General features: G+C 48.7%; 1 protein-coding gene across 8 annotated transcripts in view; it reads left to right on the top strand.

The window, feature by feature from the left end:
- Positions 1-18,495, top strand: part of SppL (signal peptide peptidase-like protein) — a 115,276-nt gene that overhangs the window by 60,045 nt on the left and 36,736 nt on the right. For 6 of the 8 annotated variants that reach the window (XM_069321756.1, XM_069321757.1, XM_045727965.2 and 3 more), the window contains one exon: positions 15,164-15,241. In XM_069321756.1, the coding sequence (XP_069177857.1) occupies positions 15,164-15,241 (78 nt within the window). Of the gene's footprint in view, positions 1-12,873; positions 13,042-15,163; positions 15,242-18,495 lie in introns of those variants that run through there. The other 2 variants (XM_045727935.2, XM_045727954.2) reach the window with 2 other exon arrangements.

The following is an 18,495-nucleotide window of genomic DNA, read 5'->3' as shown; positions in this document are numbered from 1 at the left end:
GTAACATAGTCCATCATACCCTGTACAGACTTGTCTCTGAGGTCTGTGTCCCAAGGTATTTCACTTAGGAAACTTCTCATCTGTTCATAATTCCCCTTTCGGTATGCCAGCCTTTTGATTCCTAGTTCTTTTTGGGGGGAGATAAGTCCTAGCTCTACCAGGTACTCAAAGTTCAATACACTGTGGTCACTCATTCCCAAGGGCGCTTCCATCTTAACTTCCCTTATATCCCATTCATTTAGGGTAAATATCAAATCAAGCATTGCTGGTTCATCTTCTCCTCTCATTCTTGTTGGCTCTTTGGTATGCTGGCTTAGAAAGTTTCTTGTTGCCACAAGAAACGTGCGTGCGTGCGTGCGCGTGTGTGTGTGTGTGTGTGTACTCGACTAGTTGTGCTCTGGCTCAATATATGTGTGTGTGTGTACTCACCTAGTTGTACTCACCTAGTTGTGCTTGTGGGGGTTGAGCTCTGGCTCTTTGGTCCCGCCTCTCAACCGTCAATCAACAGGTGTACAGGTTCCTGAGCCTATTGGGCTCTATCATATCTACACTTGAAACTGTGTAAGGAGTCAGCCTCCACCACATCACTGCCTAATGCATTCCATTTGTCAACCACTCTGACGCTAAAAAAGTTTTTTCTAATATCTGTGGTTCATTTTAGCACTCAGTTTCCACCTGTGTCCCCCTAGTGCGTGTGCCCCTGGTATTAAATAGCTTATTCTTATCTACCCTATCAACTCCTTTGAGAATCTTGTATGTAGTGATCATGTCCCCATAAACCTTCTGTCTGTCTAGCGACATGAGGTTTAATTCCCGTAGTCTCTCCTCGTAGCTCATACCTCTCAGCTCGGGTACTAGTCTGGTGGCAAACCTTTGAACCTTTTCCAGTTTGGTCTTATCCTTGACTACATATGGACTCCATGCTGGAGCCGCATACTCCAGGATTGGCCTGACATATGTGGTATACAAAGTTCTGAATGATTCCTTACACAAGTTTCTAAATTCCGTTCTTATGTTAGCCAACCTGGCATATGCCGCTGATGTTATCCTCTTGATATGGGCTTCAGGGGACAGGTCTGGCGTGATATCAACCCCCAAGTCATTCTCTCTCTCTCTCTCTCTATGACTCTTGAAGAATTTCATATCCCAAATGATACTTGTATTCCTCCTGCTCCCTACACCTATCTTCGGTACATACGTGTGCGCGTGTGCGAGCGCGCGAGACAGGGGCTAGATGGACTGTCCTCGTAGGATAGGAAGTGGTGTGCTTGTGGTAGTTGATGTGGTCAGACCAATTGTTGTTTGCTATGTGTGGGCGGGGGGGGGGGGTTATTGCCAGTGGCAACGACCTTCATTTTTTCCAAGAGTTGCATTTTAGATCTTTTGTGCGCGAGCACACGCCTGTGTCTGCTGTGTACTCACCTAATTACGTTTGTAGCGACCGTGCTCTCCTGTGTTTGTCTGCCACCCCTCCTCGGGCTGTGCTCTGCCAAGCTGCCCCCCGAGCTGCGCATGGCCAAGCTGCCCCCCGAGCTGCGCATGGCCAAGCTGCCCCCGGCCAAGCTGCCCCCGGCCAAGCTGCGCCCGAGCCCAACCCGTCGCGAGTATATGATATATTCACGCTCAGTGTAATATGGAGAATGAGCCTGGATACAGGGAAGATATCAGCAGCACTTAAATCTGCAGATATAACTCCTCTACACGAGGGGGGTAGTAAAGCTCTGGGAAAAAATTATAGACCAGTTGCCCTAACATCGGACATAATAAAAGTTTTTGAAAGAGGGATTTGTTATCACATTTCCAGTTTTGTGGAAAATAATGAACTACACAACCCAGGACAACATGGAGTTAGTGCGGGAAGATCCTGTCTGTCACAGTTGTCAACCTGTCTACCACTATGACAAAATCATACAAGTCTTAGAAGTAAAGCAAAATGCTGATGTTAACATACAGCATACATACAGCATTAAAAATTTGCTTTGTTCTCATATATATTTGTTAGTTTTTTTGGTTATTGTTGCTATTTGCAGTACGTGACTTTACAACACTATAAAGAATTACGATTCGAACAGAGGACGCCAACGTCCTACAAATTCGAATTAAATTCCAAACGAACCTAAACCCCTAACCCCACGCCTAACAACACACACAACTTTATTATATAATATTAATATGTAAATGAAAACAAAGCTCTAGTTTTAAATACACAATACGTTAAAATTGACGACCGAGTCTGAGGAGGACAGCTGAAACTTGAACGAGTCTGAGGAGGACAGCTGAAACTTGAACGAGTCTGAGGAGGACAGCTGAAACTTGAACGAGTCTGAGGAGGACAGCTGAAACTTGAACGAGTCTGAGGAGGACAGCTGAAACTTGAACGAGTCTGAGGAGGACAGCTGAAACTTGAACGAGTCTGAGGAGGACAGCTGAAACTTGAACGAGTCTGAGGAGGACAGCTGAAACTTGAACGAGTCTGAGGAGGACAGCTGAAACTTGAACGAGTCTGAGGAGGACAGCTGAAACTTGAACGAGTCTGAGGAGGACAGCTGTAGCTTGACCGAGTCTGAGGAGGACAGCTGATACTTGACCGAGTCTGAGGAGGACAGCTGAAACTTGAACGAGTCTGAGGAGGACAGCTGAAACTTGAACGAGTCTGAGGAGGACAGCTGAAACTTGAACGAGTCTGAGGAGGACAGCTGAAACTTGAACGAGTCTGAGGAGGACAGCTGAAACTTGAACGAGTCTGAGGAGGACAGCTGTAGCTTGACCGAGTCTGAGGAGGACAGCTGAAACTTGAACGAGTCTGAGGAGGACAGCTGAAACTTGAACGAGTCTGAGGAGGACAGCTGAAACTTGAACAAGTCTGGCCTGTGTGTACTGGGTGTGTGTAAAGCGTTTTTCATTCAAAATCCGGATTTGACGTCTGCGCGGAATGAACACGTGGCCTTTGTTGACAAGTGCTGGCTCCATGCTCGATTGGTTCGAGGATGCATAAGTATTGTGATGCATTAAGTGTGAGGTCGGGTTAGAGAAAATGCTAGCGGTGGGAGGAGGAGGGGGGGGGAGTGTGTGTGTGTGTGTGTGGGTGGGTGGGTGGGTGGGTGTGTGTATGAGAGGAGTTGGGTGGGGGGGGGGGGGAGGGGGCATAGGGGTAATGAGTTCGTTCAGACAAACATTAGTGCATGCAGGAATACATGCGCTCCCGCAGCGGATATGGTAGTGTGCGTCGAGGACAAGCTTGTGTGCGTGCAGAAATGCTTGTGTGCGTGTAAATGTTGATACGCTTGCAGACATGCATGTTGTGCGTGCGTGCGTGCACTAGCGCCCGCGCGTCATACAGGAAGCGGGCCCAGAGACCGCGCTTGAGGGCCTGGGAGTGACGACCATCGATTGTTGAATAGTCGTGAAATGGTTCTAACATTTTAACCACACGATCAATAAAACAAGTATTAGCGGAGTGAACACCGTGCCGAGTGCTGGCTAATCTGTCCGAGGCGTAGACAGTCGATATTTGTCAGCTATTTTGTTTTGTAATGTGATAACGTCAATAAAACTCGACTTACTAGTTTAGATAACAAGTTGATAGCTAGAAACAGGGATTGATGATGGGTTAGAGGTCTTGTTTGTGTTATGATGGAAATTGCAGCATCCATTAGCATCCTGTAGGATGCTAATTAGTTGCAGCAGGATGCTCATTAGCATCCTGCAGGATGCTAATGTTTATATCTACCCAAATTCATTCATATATATGTCTATCCTGCGTTTGAAACAGTGCAGCAATCCAATCACTATTATGGTAGCTGGCAATTCACTTCATAAATCTATAACCCTGTTACTAAGCCAGTATTTACCCAGGTCTTTCCCCAGTCAAACTTATCTGATTTATACCCATTGTTTTGTGTTCTATTTTGTTGATATAATTAAATCCTTATTTTTATACATTTTCTTTATCTACTCTTTCACACATTTAAATACTTAAATCATATCACCACTTATTCCCAGATATTCTAGAGAATGTAAATTGTTTTTTTTAATTTCTCAAAAAGGTTTCTAATTGCTGGGGTTAAGTTAATTAATTAACTTTGTCATGAACCTTTGTAACACGTTTAAATGTTTCCACTGAAGTACAGAGAACAAAATTGGATTTGCATAGTCTTAAGCGAGGCCTAACACGGGCAAAATAAACCTAAATAGACGTGTTATTGGTAAAAGTTTCTATAAATAAATATACAGTACTTGCTTTTGCGTGTCTATCGACTCTGGTATGTGTGTGATCCCGAGGATTTCATGCCCGGTTGAGGGCGAGTGGATGTCGACGTAAGAGTTGAAAGCAAAGGCGTAATAAAAGTTATAATTTAGTATTAACGCGAGTGCAGTATTCCCCTGCTTCCTCCCGGCTGCCCCCTCCCCCCCCCCCCCCCGCTAGCATAGTGTATGCGGAAGTGTGTCGTGACAGGCTCGGTATTGTCCCACATTTATGGCGTGCTGTGGGCTGTCAACCGCCCTGATGCACGGCTCTCGCACTGCTAGACCCCCCTCACCCCTCACTGCTAGACCCCCCCTCACCCCTCACTGCTAGACCCCCCTCACCCCTCACTGCTAGACACCCCCCTCACCCCTCACTGCTAGACCCCCCTCACCCCTCACTGCTAGACCCCCCTCACCCCTCACTGCTAGACCCCCCTCACCCCTCACTGCTAGACACCCCCCCTCACCCCTCACTGCTAGACCCCCCTCACCCCTCACTGCTAGACCCCCCCCTCACCCCTCACTGCTAGACCCCCCTCACCCCTCACTGCTAGACCCCCCTCACCCCTCACTGCTAGACCCCCCCCTCACCCCTCACTGCTAGACCCCCCCTCACCCCTCACTGCTAGACCCCCCTCACCCCTCACTGTTAGATCCCCCTCACCCCAACACCCCCCTCACCCCAACACCCCCCTCACCCCAACACCCCCCTCACCGCTAGGCTCCAGTTGTGGAAGTAATTCATGACTGTCATCTCTGTTGACTAAGTTAACCACCATTTGTAATGTCATCAACCTGTTCTCTCGCGTAAAACGTCGCATTTGTTATGGAATCTACCCATTCGTTAAAATGTATCGTATTAGTGCAAATTAATGCACAATAATTAAGTTTTCTATGCATCGGACTCGTTAGGTTAGGTGGGTTGCTAAGGTTCGTGCGTTTCTGGCTAGTTAAAACAGTTGGATGCTTTACGGCAGCCCGTCCTCATAAACAAATGCCAATGTCCATTCCATGCACCCGCGAAACCCCCTGTTTATGAATGAAAAACGGTTTACACACGACTCAACTGATGACGTTATCTTGAGATGATTTCGGGGCTTTTAGTGTCCCCGCGGCCCGGTCCTCGACCAGGCCTCCACCCCCAGGAAGCAGCCCGTGACAGCTGACTAACACCCAGGTACCTATTTTACTGCTAGATAACAGGGGCATAGGGTGAAAGAAACTGCCCATGTTATCGCCGGCGCCCGGGATCGAACCCGGGACCACAGGATCATAAGTCCAGTGTGCTGTCCGCTCGGCCGACCGGCTCCCTTCCCGACCGTCCGAACACTTCCGGAACCAGTGCTTCACTGACGACTTTTGTTCGAACCACAACGCTATAAATGCTTCACCCACGTACTACACATACAAATAATCGCTAACAGAAGCCTAAACACCTAACCTAACCTATGGGCACGTATGGGCCAATAGGCCTTCTGCAGTTACCTTTGTTCTTATATTCACAATATGCTAATATATAATAATATATCGCTCTCCGACCTAGGCCTCTGCTTGGAGTGACAAAAACTCTGGAATGTAGTACAATTTTTTTTTGTTTACTCTTGTAATACTCTTGTAATTGTACAATTTTATATTCTTGTAAACTCGTGGAGTCTACGTGTCAGTATACCTCCTTGACACTACAAAGCTGAATAGTAATTATACTCGCCTATCTAATTGGTCTAGTCCTAAATAAGAAATCATTGACTTTATAAATATTCGCCATCATAGGCCTAATTTAATACTTATACGTGCTATAGTAGGCCTAGGGAAGTTTTGGGTTGGTTGTTGCTTTGCTTCTGCGCGTGCTACAAAATTAATTGTGCAAAGTGTTTGTTTGTTTAGGCTTGAAGTCCTTTTTTTGAATTACAGGTTCGTTTTCCTTGCGCGAATGTATGATTCTATGCTAACTCATCTAACTTGCTCAGGCCGATCCCTATTTTGTTTCTGACGAAGCGCGCGTAGTTTCATTGCTTTGGGAGATGTGAGGATGGCTGTTAAGTTGACCAAACCTTCACTAGAAAGTGAAGGGACGACGACGTTTCGGTCCGTTCTCAAAATCGGCCCAGCAGCGGACCGAAACGTCGTCGTCCCTTCACTTTCTAATGTGTGGTTGGGTCAACATATTTCAGCCACGTTAGTGTGACTCCTCGTCTGCATATGGCCGTCAAGATTACCATAGGTGTGTAAACAGTGTTGAAGAATTGGACGATGTACTGGATTGGTGGGAGATCCATAGCCTCAGGGAGGGACGTGAAGAGCGTTCAGAAAATCTTGTCGTTTGAATTCGTGTGGATATTTGCTTCTCCTACCACACCCGTTTATTATCATTGATCAAATCCACTTGAGCTATGAGGTGGGTGCGAACCTTTGACCACGGCATTGCCAAGCCACATCCTCTACCACTAGACCATCGTTGACTTGTACCTGTAGCCCTTGTGGATTTTATCATTGATAAACAGCATGTTAATGTGATTATTATTATTATTATTATTATTATTATTATTATTATTATTATTATTATTATTATTATTATTATTATTATTATTATTATTATTATGTATTTTATTGTACAATATTGTTGGTATTGTTTGAATAGTTGCAGTGATTGTGAATTGCTTCCCGTTATCCCTGTCGTTGATGATATGTTTGTTACAAGAGAATCTCCACCCGCACAATAGAACCAGTAGAACACAATAGAACAGCTAGTCGCGCGAGTTCCAAGTACATTATTGCTATTTAAATGCCAAATACATTTCTAGAAAGGACTCGAGTAAGTTTGTAGGTGAGAAGGTTGGTACATTTACTCTCCGGAGAAATGACTCAAGCATGACACTGCCTACTCCAAGATGAGAAGTGAGGGAAGGAAAGGGTGCTATCAGGAGAAAGCGCCAAACCATTACCACTATATAACACAAAGAAGGGATTAGGATTGGGGTGGGGAGGGGGGGGGGTAGAAATAGCCTAAGCTACACACAGAAATTACCTCCACTGATCTCCAGTATCAACTCTTGATACTGGTAATGGCTCAAAAGGGCCACCACTTATGGGCTATTCATGCCCGTGTCACCTTTTGGGTGGCTTAATCTTCATCAATCAATCAAATCACAGAAATTACAATAGCGTAATGCATCAATTGAATAAATCCACGGAGACTGCAGGATCCGTGGTACGTCAAGTTGATTTCCCGGTTGCAATTCTTGTACCATGTTGTAGCTCAGTCGATTCAGGCGCGTCTGCGATCATTCCGGGCGTAAGTTCGAACCCTGATCACGGCCCTTGTGGATTTGTTCAGTTGTGTGAGGGGGGTTGAGAGGTTAACCTGGCAACAGGCGCCGTGGGACGTTGCCGAGTGCTCCAGCATGGAGATTACTCTTGTTGATATTCAAGGCGGAGGCCGCTGAGTGAGACCATTTGGGTCATGGGTCTTTATAATGGACCACGACACCTGTGGTTTTTGTTTTGTAAGATTAGGGTACATTACGACTGTCGAATAACCTGACTGCTTACTGAGGGTGTGTAACAAAAAGGATGAAAAATATTCTTATCAAAAAATATTCCTCGCCACATCTTTCGTGCGGTGAAGGCGGCGGCGTTGTGGTGGATTTGTCGAGTGCTCTCCCACTGGCGGGAGTGGCCGAGGGAGCGCGCGACCCACCGAACTCCCTGGTTCCTTGCACCTCGTTGCAACTAGCTAGGCGCCTCGGAAATTCGGTAAGCTAGCCTAGCAAGGCGAAGCGTGAAAAATGTTCACTAGTCAATTTTAGATTTTCGTTGTGATAGCCGTCATTATAAACTTAAAAACATCTGTCTTCATCCCTCTTTATATTTTAACGCTGTTGTTGATGACTGTTGATAACTGTAATTGAGAATTTGGTGCAGTTATAAGTCAGTATTTCAGGATGTTCCTCTGATCACGAGATGGGTGCACAATACATCCACGTGTGTGTCTGCGTGTGTTTGCTTTCGAATACATTATGGTAATTTAGCTTTGAAACCTGTTTAGTGTAAACATAGAGGCGGGGTCGTTCACCTTGTAGACGTCCACTGCTTCAAGGTGCTGCTCCTTGGGGGGGAGGGGGGGGAGGAGGAGGCCACTGGTCCACATATTTTAACATATTGCCACTTGAATGTAGGTGAACGGGGGGGGGGGGGTAGGGTAGGAGGAGCAACAACTCGGGGTACAGGAGCGTCAACACACACACCCGAGGGTGAGGTGGCGTGACCGAGGCGGGAACAGCATGGTGTGGAGATTTAGACCCCCCTGAAAAATGCTAGTCAGGGTTGCATGCGTGTCTGTGAGGGAGGGAGGGACTGCTCTCTCCTCCAGTCCCTTCTTACCCCCTCCCTCCCCCCCCCTTTCTCCATCGATCACCCTGCCCACATCTTTTCCATCATCAACCCCACTCCTCCTCCTCCCTCCCCCAACACTGTTCCTTTCCTTCCTGCTCATCCCAACCCCACCTAGTTCTATAGTTTTGCTACACAATCCTACTCTTCCCTCCTCCCACTTTCACTTCCATCACTCAACACAAAACACCCCAGCGAGTATCTACTAAATGTCCGCGCCCCCCTCTCCTCCCCCTTCCCGTGCCCCCCCCCCTCTCTCCCCTCCCGTGCCCCTCCTCCTCTCCCCTCCCGTGCCCCTCCCCCTCTCCCCTCCCGTGCCCCTCCCCCTCTCCCCTCCCGTGCCCCTCCCCCTCTCCCCTCCCGTGCCCCTCCCCCTCTCCCCTCCCGTGCCCCTCCCCCTCTCCCCTCCCGTGCCCCTCCCTCTCCCCTCCCGTGCCCCTTTCTCTTCCCCTCCCGTGCCCCCCTCTCCCCCCTCTCGTGCCCGCCTCTCCTCCCCCCTCCCGTGCCCCCCACTCTTCCCCCCTCCCGTGCCCGCCTCTCCTCCCCCTCCCCCCTCCCGTGCCCAGGAAGAGGATGCCAGTGAAAGTGTGGGTCAGTAAACAAGACCAAAAAAGCGTGACCCCCGCCTAATGGGTCCCTTTGGCTGGATTATTGGCCTTAACCTAGAGAAGCGTGTCTTACTATACCTGCTGCATGCTCCACTAGTCTACCCACCTACACGCGTCTTTCATCAAGCCTTCATCTCAACTAACTAGGTCGTGTTTTGTACGTTCCCAATGCAACCTACTGTGACAGCGTTGAGACGGTCCTGATAGTGGAGGTGCTTTATCGCGTCTGTGTGTGCCGTATATGTTCTTTGTATTCCTTCTGTTTCAGCAATCTCTTCCGCTCTGAAAGGGGGGAGCGTCAGTTCTGAGTAGTGCTCAAGGCGTTATCTTGAGGTTATCTTGATGATTTCGGAGCTTTTTAGTGTCCCCGCGGCCCAGTCCTCGACCAGGCCTCCACCCCTAGGAAGCAGCCCGTGACACCTGACTAACACCCAGGTACCTATTTTACTGCTAGGTAACAAGGGCATAGGGTAAAAGAAACTCTGCCCATTGTTTCTCGCCGGCGCCCGGGATCGAACCCGGGACCACAGGATCACACAAGTCCAGTGTGCTGTCCGCTCGGCCGACCGACACCGGGAAGGTGTTATATCCCGCTATAAGTGTGGTATATTTGCAGTACATCCTGCAAGGAGTGCCCGACCACCCGGGCTGTGGTGGGCCTGCGGGCCGCTCCAAGCAACAGCCTGGTGGACCAAGTCATCACAGGATAAGCCTGGCCATAGGACGGTCTGGAGGAGTAGAACAACTCCCAGAACCCCTTCCGTTGCTATTCTGGTACGGGCCAACAGGAGCTGCTTCGCATGGGGCAACAGGAGCGTCCTTGCATGGACCAATCGGAGCTGTCTGCCATTGGCCACTGCCAGCTTCCTCATATAATCCTCCTGCATTTTTTGTATCGTGGCGTGTTGAGCGCTGTTGCTGGCAACCTTGACAACGCCCTGATGGTTTTATTCTAAGGTGTTAGTGTTTGTAGTCAAGTGCCTGAGAATGTCCGCTTCATAATTTACACAATTTGGTTTTTAATTTAAAAATTCCAGCAACAATTTATTGGTTGCTGCTTTTCCACTCTTGTTGTGACGTTCTTGCTGTTAACTGTTATGTTGTCTGCGATGTGGGGTGTTCACAACCGTAATGTTCCAATATTCTTCGTGTTGTTGTTGCTGTTTAAGATTCAGTTACTCCAAACAAAAAGTTGCAAGTAGCACGGGTTTTGGTGAGCCCGTGGTGGACTTACCTGGCACAGGAGCGGGGCAAGTAGCACGGGTTTTGGTGAGCCCGTGGTGGACTTACCTGGCACAGGAGCGGGGCAAGTAGCACGGGTTTTGGTGAGCCCGTGGTGGACTTACCTGGCACAGGAGCGGGGCAAGTAGCACGGGTTTTGGTGAGCCCGTGGTGGACTTACCTGGCACAGGAGCGGGGCAAGTAGCACGGGTTTTGGTGAGCCCGTGGTGGACTTACCTGGCACAGGAGCGGGGCAAGTAGCACGGGTTTTGGTGAGCCCGTGGTGGACTTACCTGGCACAGGAGCGGGGCAAGTAGCACGGGTTTTGGTGAGCCCGTGGTGGACTTACCTGGCACAGGAGCGGGGCAAGTAGCACGGGTTTTGGTGAGCCCGTGGTGGACTTACCTGGCACAGGAGCGGGGCTGTGACTGGCTGGTCTTGTGTCTGTAAAAGGAAGTATTTATCGTTCTGGTTACTGGTCTCTTTCTCTCTCCCTTTCTATCCCTCACTACCCCTCTCTCTTTCTCTCTGTCGCTTTCTTGCTCTCTTTCCCTCTCTCGCTCGCTCTCTTTCCCTCTCTCGCTCGCTCTCTTTCGCTCTCTTGCTCGCTCTTTCACTCTCTCGCTCGCTCTCTTTCGCTCTCGCTCGCTCTTTCGCTCTCGCTCGCTCTCTTTCGCTCTCTTTCGCTCTCTTTCGCTCTCGCTCGCTCTCTTTCGCTCTCTTTCGCTCTCGCTCGCTCTTTCGCTCTCGCTCGCTCTCTTTCGCTCTCACTCGCTCTCTTTCGCTCTCACTCGCTCTCACTCGCTCTCTTTCGCTCTCACTCGCTCTCTTTCGCTCTCACTCGCTCTCTTTCGCTCTCGCTCGCTCTCGCTCGCTCTCTTTCGCTCTCACTCGCTCTCTTTCGCTCTCGCTCGCTCTCTTTCGCTCTCGCTCGCTCTCTTTCGCTCTCGCTCGCTCTCTTTCGCTCTCTTTCGCTCTCGCTCGCTCTCTTTCGCTCTCGCTCGCTCTCTTTCGCTCTCGCTCGCTCTCTTTCGCTCTCTTTCGCTCTCGCTCGCTCTCTTTCGCTCTCGCTCTCTCTCTCGTTCTCTTTCGCTCTCGCTCTCTTTCGCTCTCTCTCGCTCTCTCTCGCTCTCTCTCGCTCTCTTTCGCTCTCTTTCGCTCTCTCTCGCTCTTTTGCTCTCTCGCTCTCTTTCGCTCTCTCTCGCTCTCTTTCGCTCTCTCTCGCTCTCTTTCGCTCTCTTTCGCTCTCTCTCGCTCTCTTTCGCTCTCTCTCGCTCTCTTTCGCTCTCTCTCGCTCTTTCGCTCTCTCTCGCTCTTTCGCTCTCTCTCGCTCTCTTTCGCTCTCTCTCGCTCTCGCTCTCTTTCGCTCTCTTTCGCTCTCTCTCGCTCGCTCTCTTTCGCTCTCTCGCTCGCTCTCTTTCGCTCTCTCGCTCGCTCTCTTTCGCTCTCTCTCGCTCTCTTTCGCTCTTGCTCTCGCTCTCTCTCTTGCTCTCGCTCTCTCTTGCTCTCTCTCTTGCTCTCTCTTGCTCTCTCTCTTGCTCTCTCTTGCTCTCTCTTGCTCTCTCTCTCTTGCTCTCTCTCTTGCTCTCTCTCTTGCTCTCTCTCTTGCTCTCTCTCTCGCTCTCTCTTGCTCTCTCTCTTGCTCTCTCTTGCTCTCTCTCTCTTGCTCTCTCTCTCGCTCTCTCTCTCGCTCTCTCTCTCGCTCTCTCTCTCGCTCTCTCTCTCGCTCTCTCTCTCGCTCTCTCTCTCGCTCTCTCTCTCGCTCTCTCTCGCTCTCTCTCTCGCTCTCTCTCTCGCTCTCTCGCTCTCTCGCTCTCTCTCTCGCTCTCTCTCGCTCTCTCTCTCGCTCTCTCTCTCGCTCTCTCTCTCTCTCTCTCTCTCTCTCTCTCTCTCTCTCTCTCTCTCTCTCTCTCTCTCTCTCTCTCTCTCTCTCTCTCTCTCTCTCTCTCTTTCCTCCCCTCCCTCCTCCCCCTCTCCCCCTCACCCCCTCCCCCCCTCCCCCCCTCCCCCCCCTCCCCCCTCCCCCCCCCTCCCCCCCCCCTCCCCCCCCTCCCCCCCTCCCCCCCTCCCCCCTTGTCTCTCCCCCTCCCCCCTCGTCCCTCCCCTTGTCTCTCCTTAGCCCCCACTTTAGCGAGGAAGACGGAAGCGTGTCTTAGAGAAGCACGTATTCAACAGTTGCAGAATGATGAGCGGTTGTAGCATTCTCCTTCCCCCTGTGCAGTGAACTTGTAGCAGGTGCTGAGAGTGCCCGGGCCCGCTAGAGCCACTGGAGTGGGCCCTCCAGGGAACCCTGCGCCCCCCCCCCCCAGAATACCCCACGCTCCCGAGGGTGTCACCGTTCACCAGAGAAGTGTCAAAACTGCGTGTGCGTGCGTGCGTGTATGAACGGATGCGGGTGTTGCAGGCGTGTGCCCTCAACACATGCACGCGCATCTAGCGATCCTCCCGGCAGCTGTTTCTCAGCATGATATAAAGGTTGGCGGGTTAGTGCGCCCTCGTCCCGCCTTCCCGCCAAGATGGTCCAGCACGTGTTGCCGCCCAGCGCCAAGATGGCTCAGCACGTGATGGACATGACGTAAGTATCTGGGTGGAGCCTGACACGAGTGCCTGAGAATCCCTTAGCTCGTCTACATTAACTTAGGTGAGGGGTTAATTACGTGTTATCTGGGTAGATTGTGAGCCCTTGAAAATGTCCCCAAGAGGTGCGTGTGTGTGCGAGTACTCACCTAATTGTACTCACCTCACTTGAGTACAACATACGTAAGCGAAAAGATACAGAAGGGAAATGTAGAATAGAAACAGTGAGGAGAAGAGGTGCCGTAGACTTCTTTTGTACCTCTAGGAGTAGAGGTACAGAAGTCAGTCTACTCCTCACCGTGTCTCACTCTGTGTCTACTCTCTGTAGGCACAGATATGAACATAACTGTTCATAACTCTGTATGAGCATCATGGTCCACAGTTTTCAATAGTCTCACAGCAAGACTAACAAATGTTGCTTGTTACAAGGGTGAACATGTTCCAGGAAAAGTTAGATCAGTTCCCGCAGGAAGTATCTGGATCATAACTAGAGTGGGTTCTGGGACTTGTACAAGCCAAGCCCGGCCTGGGGCCAGGCTTGACTTGTGATAACTTGGTCCAGCAGACTGGTGCATGGAGTAGCCGCCCACATGTCCACTACAACCCAGTTGCTCCGGCACTTCTAGCGGAAACTTGTCCAAGTTTTTTCTTGAAGTCCACTTCTGTTATGGTAGTGTTTCTTGCGTTTGTTTGGGAGGAGGCTCAAGAGTTGTGTTCTTTGTGCCTATGGGGCGTCACTCTTCAGTGGGTCTATTCTGCATTTCCTACCATATTACATAACAACAAATTGTATGTGTTGTTTAACAGCCAATGTGGGACCTGGTCTTCCAGTATCTTCCATGTATATATTAAGTGATACCTCTATCTCTCCTCTTTTTTCCAGAGAGTACATTTTATGCCGGACCAACCGGGTTGTAGTGGATATGTGGTTCCTAGACACAGCCTGTTGCACCAAGTTATCCCAAGTCAAGCCTTGACCCAGGTTGGGCTTGGGGGGAGTAGAACAACACCTCCCAGAACCCACTCACACGTATACAATAATCAGAATAAATCCTTCAGAACCAACCTCATACCTGGTTGATACCTGCTTGGTGGGTTCTGGGAGTTCTTTTATCCCCAAGCCCGAGGCCAGGCTTGACTTGTGAGAGCTTGGTCCACCAGGCTGTTGCTTGGAGCGGCCCGCAGGCCCACATACCCACCACAGCACTCGGTGGATCGTTCACGGGTATCTCAAGGATGGAATGAGTCACACCCTTTTTTTTTTGGGGGGGGGGGGGTCCGCTCGTAACATGTGCTGGTTAGCATTGTAAATGTGTGGCCACGTCTGTGGTAGAAAACAAAATGTCTTACTGGGCTCAATATGAGTGGCAACGTTGTCGTTTGCCGTTGATGAACGTGAATGACGCTGATTCGGCGTTGGTTTAGCATTATTTTTTGGATTGTGTGTGTGTGTGTGTGTGTGTGTGCGCGTGTGTGTGTGTGTGCGTGCGTGTGCGCGCGCGCGTGTGTGTGTGTACGTGTACTCTGGCTGCCCTCCTCCCACTCGCTATTAGAAAAAAATAAATTGGTTAGGAAGGCGGGGGTCCAAGAGCTAATACCTCGATTCTGCAAATACAAATAATAAATACACACACTGACTACCATGGAGTGTGTACTGGGGCGGTGGATGCCTCTTGCTTCTGTGAATTATGCAGATTTACATTAATACATTAATTATTATTTATTTAAGATGATAGCATGTTATGTAAATGTGTGCCCTGTCGTCCCTCTACTTCTCTCCTCCGTATACAACCTCTCTTAACTTATAGTTTTGTCTCTACCTGCTTTACTATACTGTTCCAACCCTTATTTCCATCTTTGGACCCTCTACTCCCCCTTCTCTTTCCCGTCTCTGTACACACTATCTCCTTCTCTTCCCGTCTCTGTACCCTCTACCCCCTTCTCTGCTTGTCTGTGTACCCTGTACCCCCCTTCTCTTCCCGTCTCTGTACCCTCTACCCCCTTCTCTGCTTGTTTGTGTACCCTGTACCTGCCTTCACTTCTCCCGGCCCCTGGTGCCTGTACCCCCCACCGACTCTCCCTCTCCAACAGGATGACTAATGTTAGTGTTGTTGTTCCAGGGCGTACTCCATCGTGGACTCGTCGCGGGTCTCCACCTTCCTTATATCCATCCTCCTCATCGTTTACGGCAGCTTCAGGTAGGTGTCACCACCCCGCCGGCCACCACCCACCCGACGACCCCAAGCACTATCATACTGACTCGAACCCGGGTGGTAGAAATAGCCTAAGCTACTCTATCCCTTTGAGATGTATTTCTTTCTTGTCTCAGTAAAAATACTTGACTCTAACCCGTCCCGATCCCGACCTGCCCTGACTCACCCGACCTGACTCGACCCAAGTCCGACCTGACCCAAAGCCACAAACCCAACTGTGAGCCCCTAGGGAGGGAAATGGGTAGGTTGGTATTGTACCCTACCAACTGTACCTTAACCATCTCGAGGAGTCCCCCCCCCCCGTGGAGGTCCGAAGATTATAGCGTTGATAAAGCATGAATATTCCAGGTATGCTTCCCCCATCTACTCCAGGCTTGCACGACACACTCCCTACACGTCCACTCATCTTCAGAAAAAATCCTCCTGGCTATTGAACTCGTAACGTCTAAAGGCAGAGTCTTAGAACGTGTGACCAACTACCATGACGACCTTACCTTAAGACGAAACAAAGCTTCCTTCTTTTCTCTTTTCTGGGAGATGTGTGCGCTAATCCCAGAGCCCCCCGGGGCGTGGGAGAAACAGCCCAGCAAGAGATTTCACACACAGTAAGATTTGGAACATAAAGCTAACACACCACTTTCTAAATACACGTATTGAGAGAGGCCAAGTCACCGCCGCCTACCAGTAATATTGACTTTATCAAAGAGCCCCACCTACCTTGAGGCTACCTTGAGGTGCTTCCGGGGCTTAGTGTCCCCGCGGCCCGGTCGTCGACCAGGCCTCCTGGTTGCTGGACTGATCAACCAGGCTGTTAGACGCGGCTGCTCGCAGCCTGACGTATGAGTCACAGCCTGGTTGATCAGGTATCCTTTGGAGGTGCTTATCCAGTTCTCTCACGCACAAACCCTCGGATTCAAAACTCTAATATACAAAAACTGACTTTTTCTGGGAGGCATTTAAAAAGCAGCTCACAGGAAATCAGTCTCAAAGATTTCCGAAGCAAGGAAATATCAAGCATAAACACAGAACTAAATAAATGAATAAACATCATAGAAAAAACTGGGTGAAGGAAGCCCTGTGTAAAGCTCACCACACAGTGCTCTCCCACACCCTCCACCATCTGTTGTAATTCACAACACAACAAACCAGATATAACACTCTGCTATATAGTCGTAATGGCTTGGCGCTTTTCCCTGATAATTCCCTCCCTACCTCCTGCACTATCAATAGACTATATATATACATATATATATATATATATATATATATATATATATATATATATATATATATATATATATATATATATATATATATATATATACACACACTCCTACAACTTATAACGCATTACGGATCCATCTTCAGGTTATCTTGAGATGATTTCGGGGCTTAGCGTCCCCGCGGCCCGGTCTTGGACCAGGCCTCCTTTTTGTCACACTCCCAGGAAGCAGCCCGTAGCAGCTGTCTAACTCCCAGACTCCCAGATACCTATTTACTGCTAGGTAACAGAGGCATCAGGGTGAAAGAAACTCTACCCATTTCTTTCCGCCTCCACCACCGGGGATCGGACCCGGAACCTAAGGGCTACGAATCCCAGGCGCTGTCCACTCGGCTGTCAGGCCCCTATTTTAACAATGCCACTATGACATTAACTCCTTAGTCAGGCACACCATCAACACACAAATTTACACATCAATTTACCTTGAGATACCAGGTAAAATATTCGAAAAAATAATTAACCAATAACCGATGAAGTTCTAGGAAGAGAAACAATTATAACATCAGTTAACATGGCCTTTAGAAACCACTAGAGGGGCTCATACAGCTGTATAACCCTGATCTATTAACATAAACCAGCTCCATGGCTGAAAAAATTCAAGAACACTGTAATGTAGTATTCATTGATATATCGAAGACTTTCGACAAAATTTGGCAAAATGGTTTAAAAAGAACAAGATAACAGTATTAGAATTTCCACAGAGACTGCCACACTATATGTAGCTTTATAGATAACAGAACAGCAAAGATCAGCACGAGCAGCAACATTTAGTGACGAAGTGGGATGCCACAGGGAGGCTGGCTATCACCAACTCTCTCAACACGTAGTACATTGACGGTTGAGAGGCGGGACCAAAGAGCCGAAGCTCAACCCCTGCGGATTACGTAACTCAAATAAACTTGTCACTCCGGGCAATCAAATACTTTATTGACCAATAAAACCCAGGCGGCTTTATAATTCATAAATCATTTTGAAAAGCAATTGAAAAATAAGTACAATAAAAAAATGCAAATAATACACATGACAAAAATAAATCCAGCGGCCATTATCCTTGACAAGCAGCCAAGCCAGTTGACCAGACCACACACTAGAAGGTGTAGGGACAACGACGTTTCGGTCCGTCCTGAACCATTCACAATCGACTTGAGAATGGTCCAGGACGGACCGAAACGTCGTCGTCCCTTCACCTTCTAGTGTGTGGTCTGGTCAACATACTTTAGCCACGTTATTGTGACTCCTCGCTTGCACCCAAGCCAGCATACGAATGTAGGCAAAATGCTGGATATCAAGATCAATAGAACAGGAATCCAAATTCAACTAAATGACAGAATAAATCTAACAAAAACAGCCTTAGGTAAACTGCCAAGATTCCATCATCTTGTTGAATATCACTTTAACATTATCAAATATATACATAAGGTCTGCATTTTTTATCAATAAAGATGTTAATAATAATAATAATTTTAAACAAAGATCTTGGCGAACATCACACACCACCAACACACACATAAGGCACTAGGCCGGCCGCATCTCAAATACCTTCCAATACCACTACATACCTTAAAGAAAACTGAACATACACAAACTACAGGCAGTGCAAAACAAGGCACTAAAAAGAGCAGCAAAACACCGTTCATGTTATGATCAAACAATTCGGGAATTACTCACAGAAATCATAATAGCGTGATGCATCAAATGAACAACTCCACAAGGGCCGTAGCTCAGTCGATTAAGGCAGCGTCTGGGATCCTCTCGGACGTAGGTTCGAACCCTCCTCACGGCCCTTGTGGATTTGTTCAATTCAGGAATGCCATGAAGCTCTGGCCATGCAACCACTGAACACGACATGCTACAACACCAAGCCACCAATTAAATTAAATATATTTCCTTTTTATGCACCCCATACCCATCCCGGGGCGTGGAAATGTTGAAGGAAATGAAACGAAGGAAAAACAAT

The sequence above is a fragment of the Procambarus clarkii genome, chromosome 10, assembly GCF_040958095.1.
Source record: "Procambarus clarkii isolate CNS0578487 chromosome 10, FALCON_Pclarkii_2.0, whole genome shotgun sequence".
Taxonomy (NCBI): Eukaryota; Metazoa; Arthropoda; class Malacostraca; order Decapoda; family Cambaridae; genus Procambarus; species Procambarus clarkii.
Note: the sequence above shows the minus strand (reverse complement) of the source record. Positions and strands in the feature narration are given on the sequence as shown.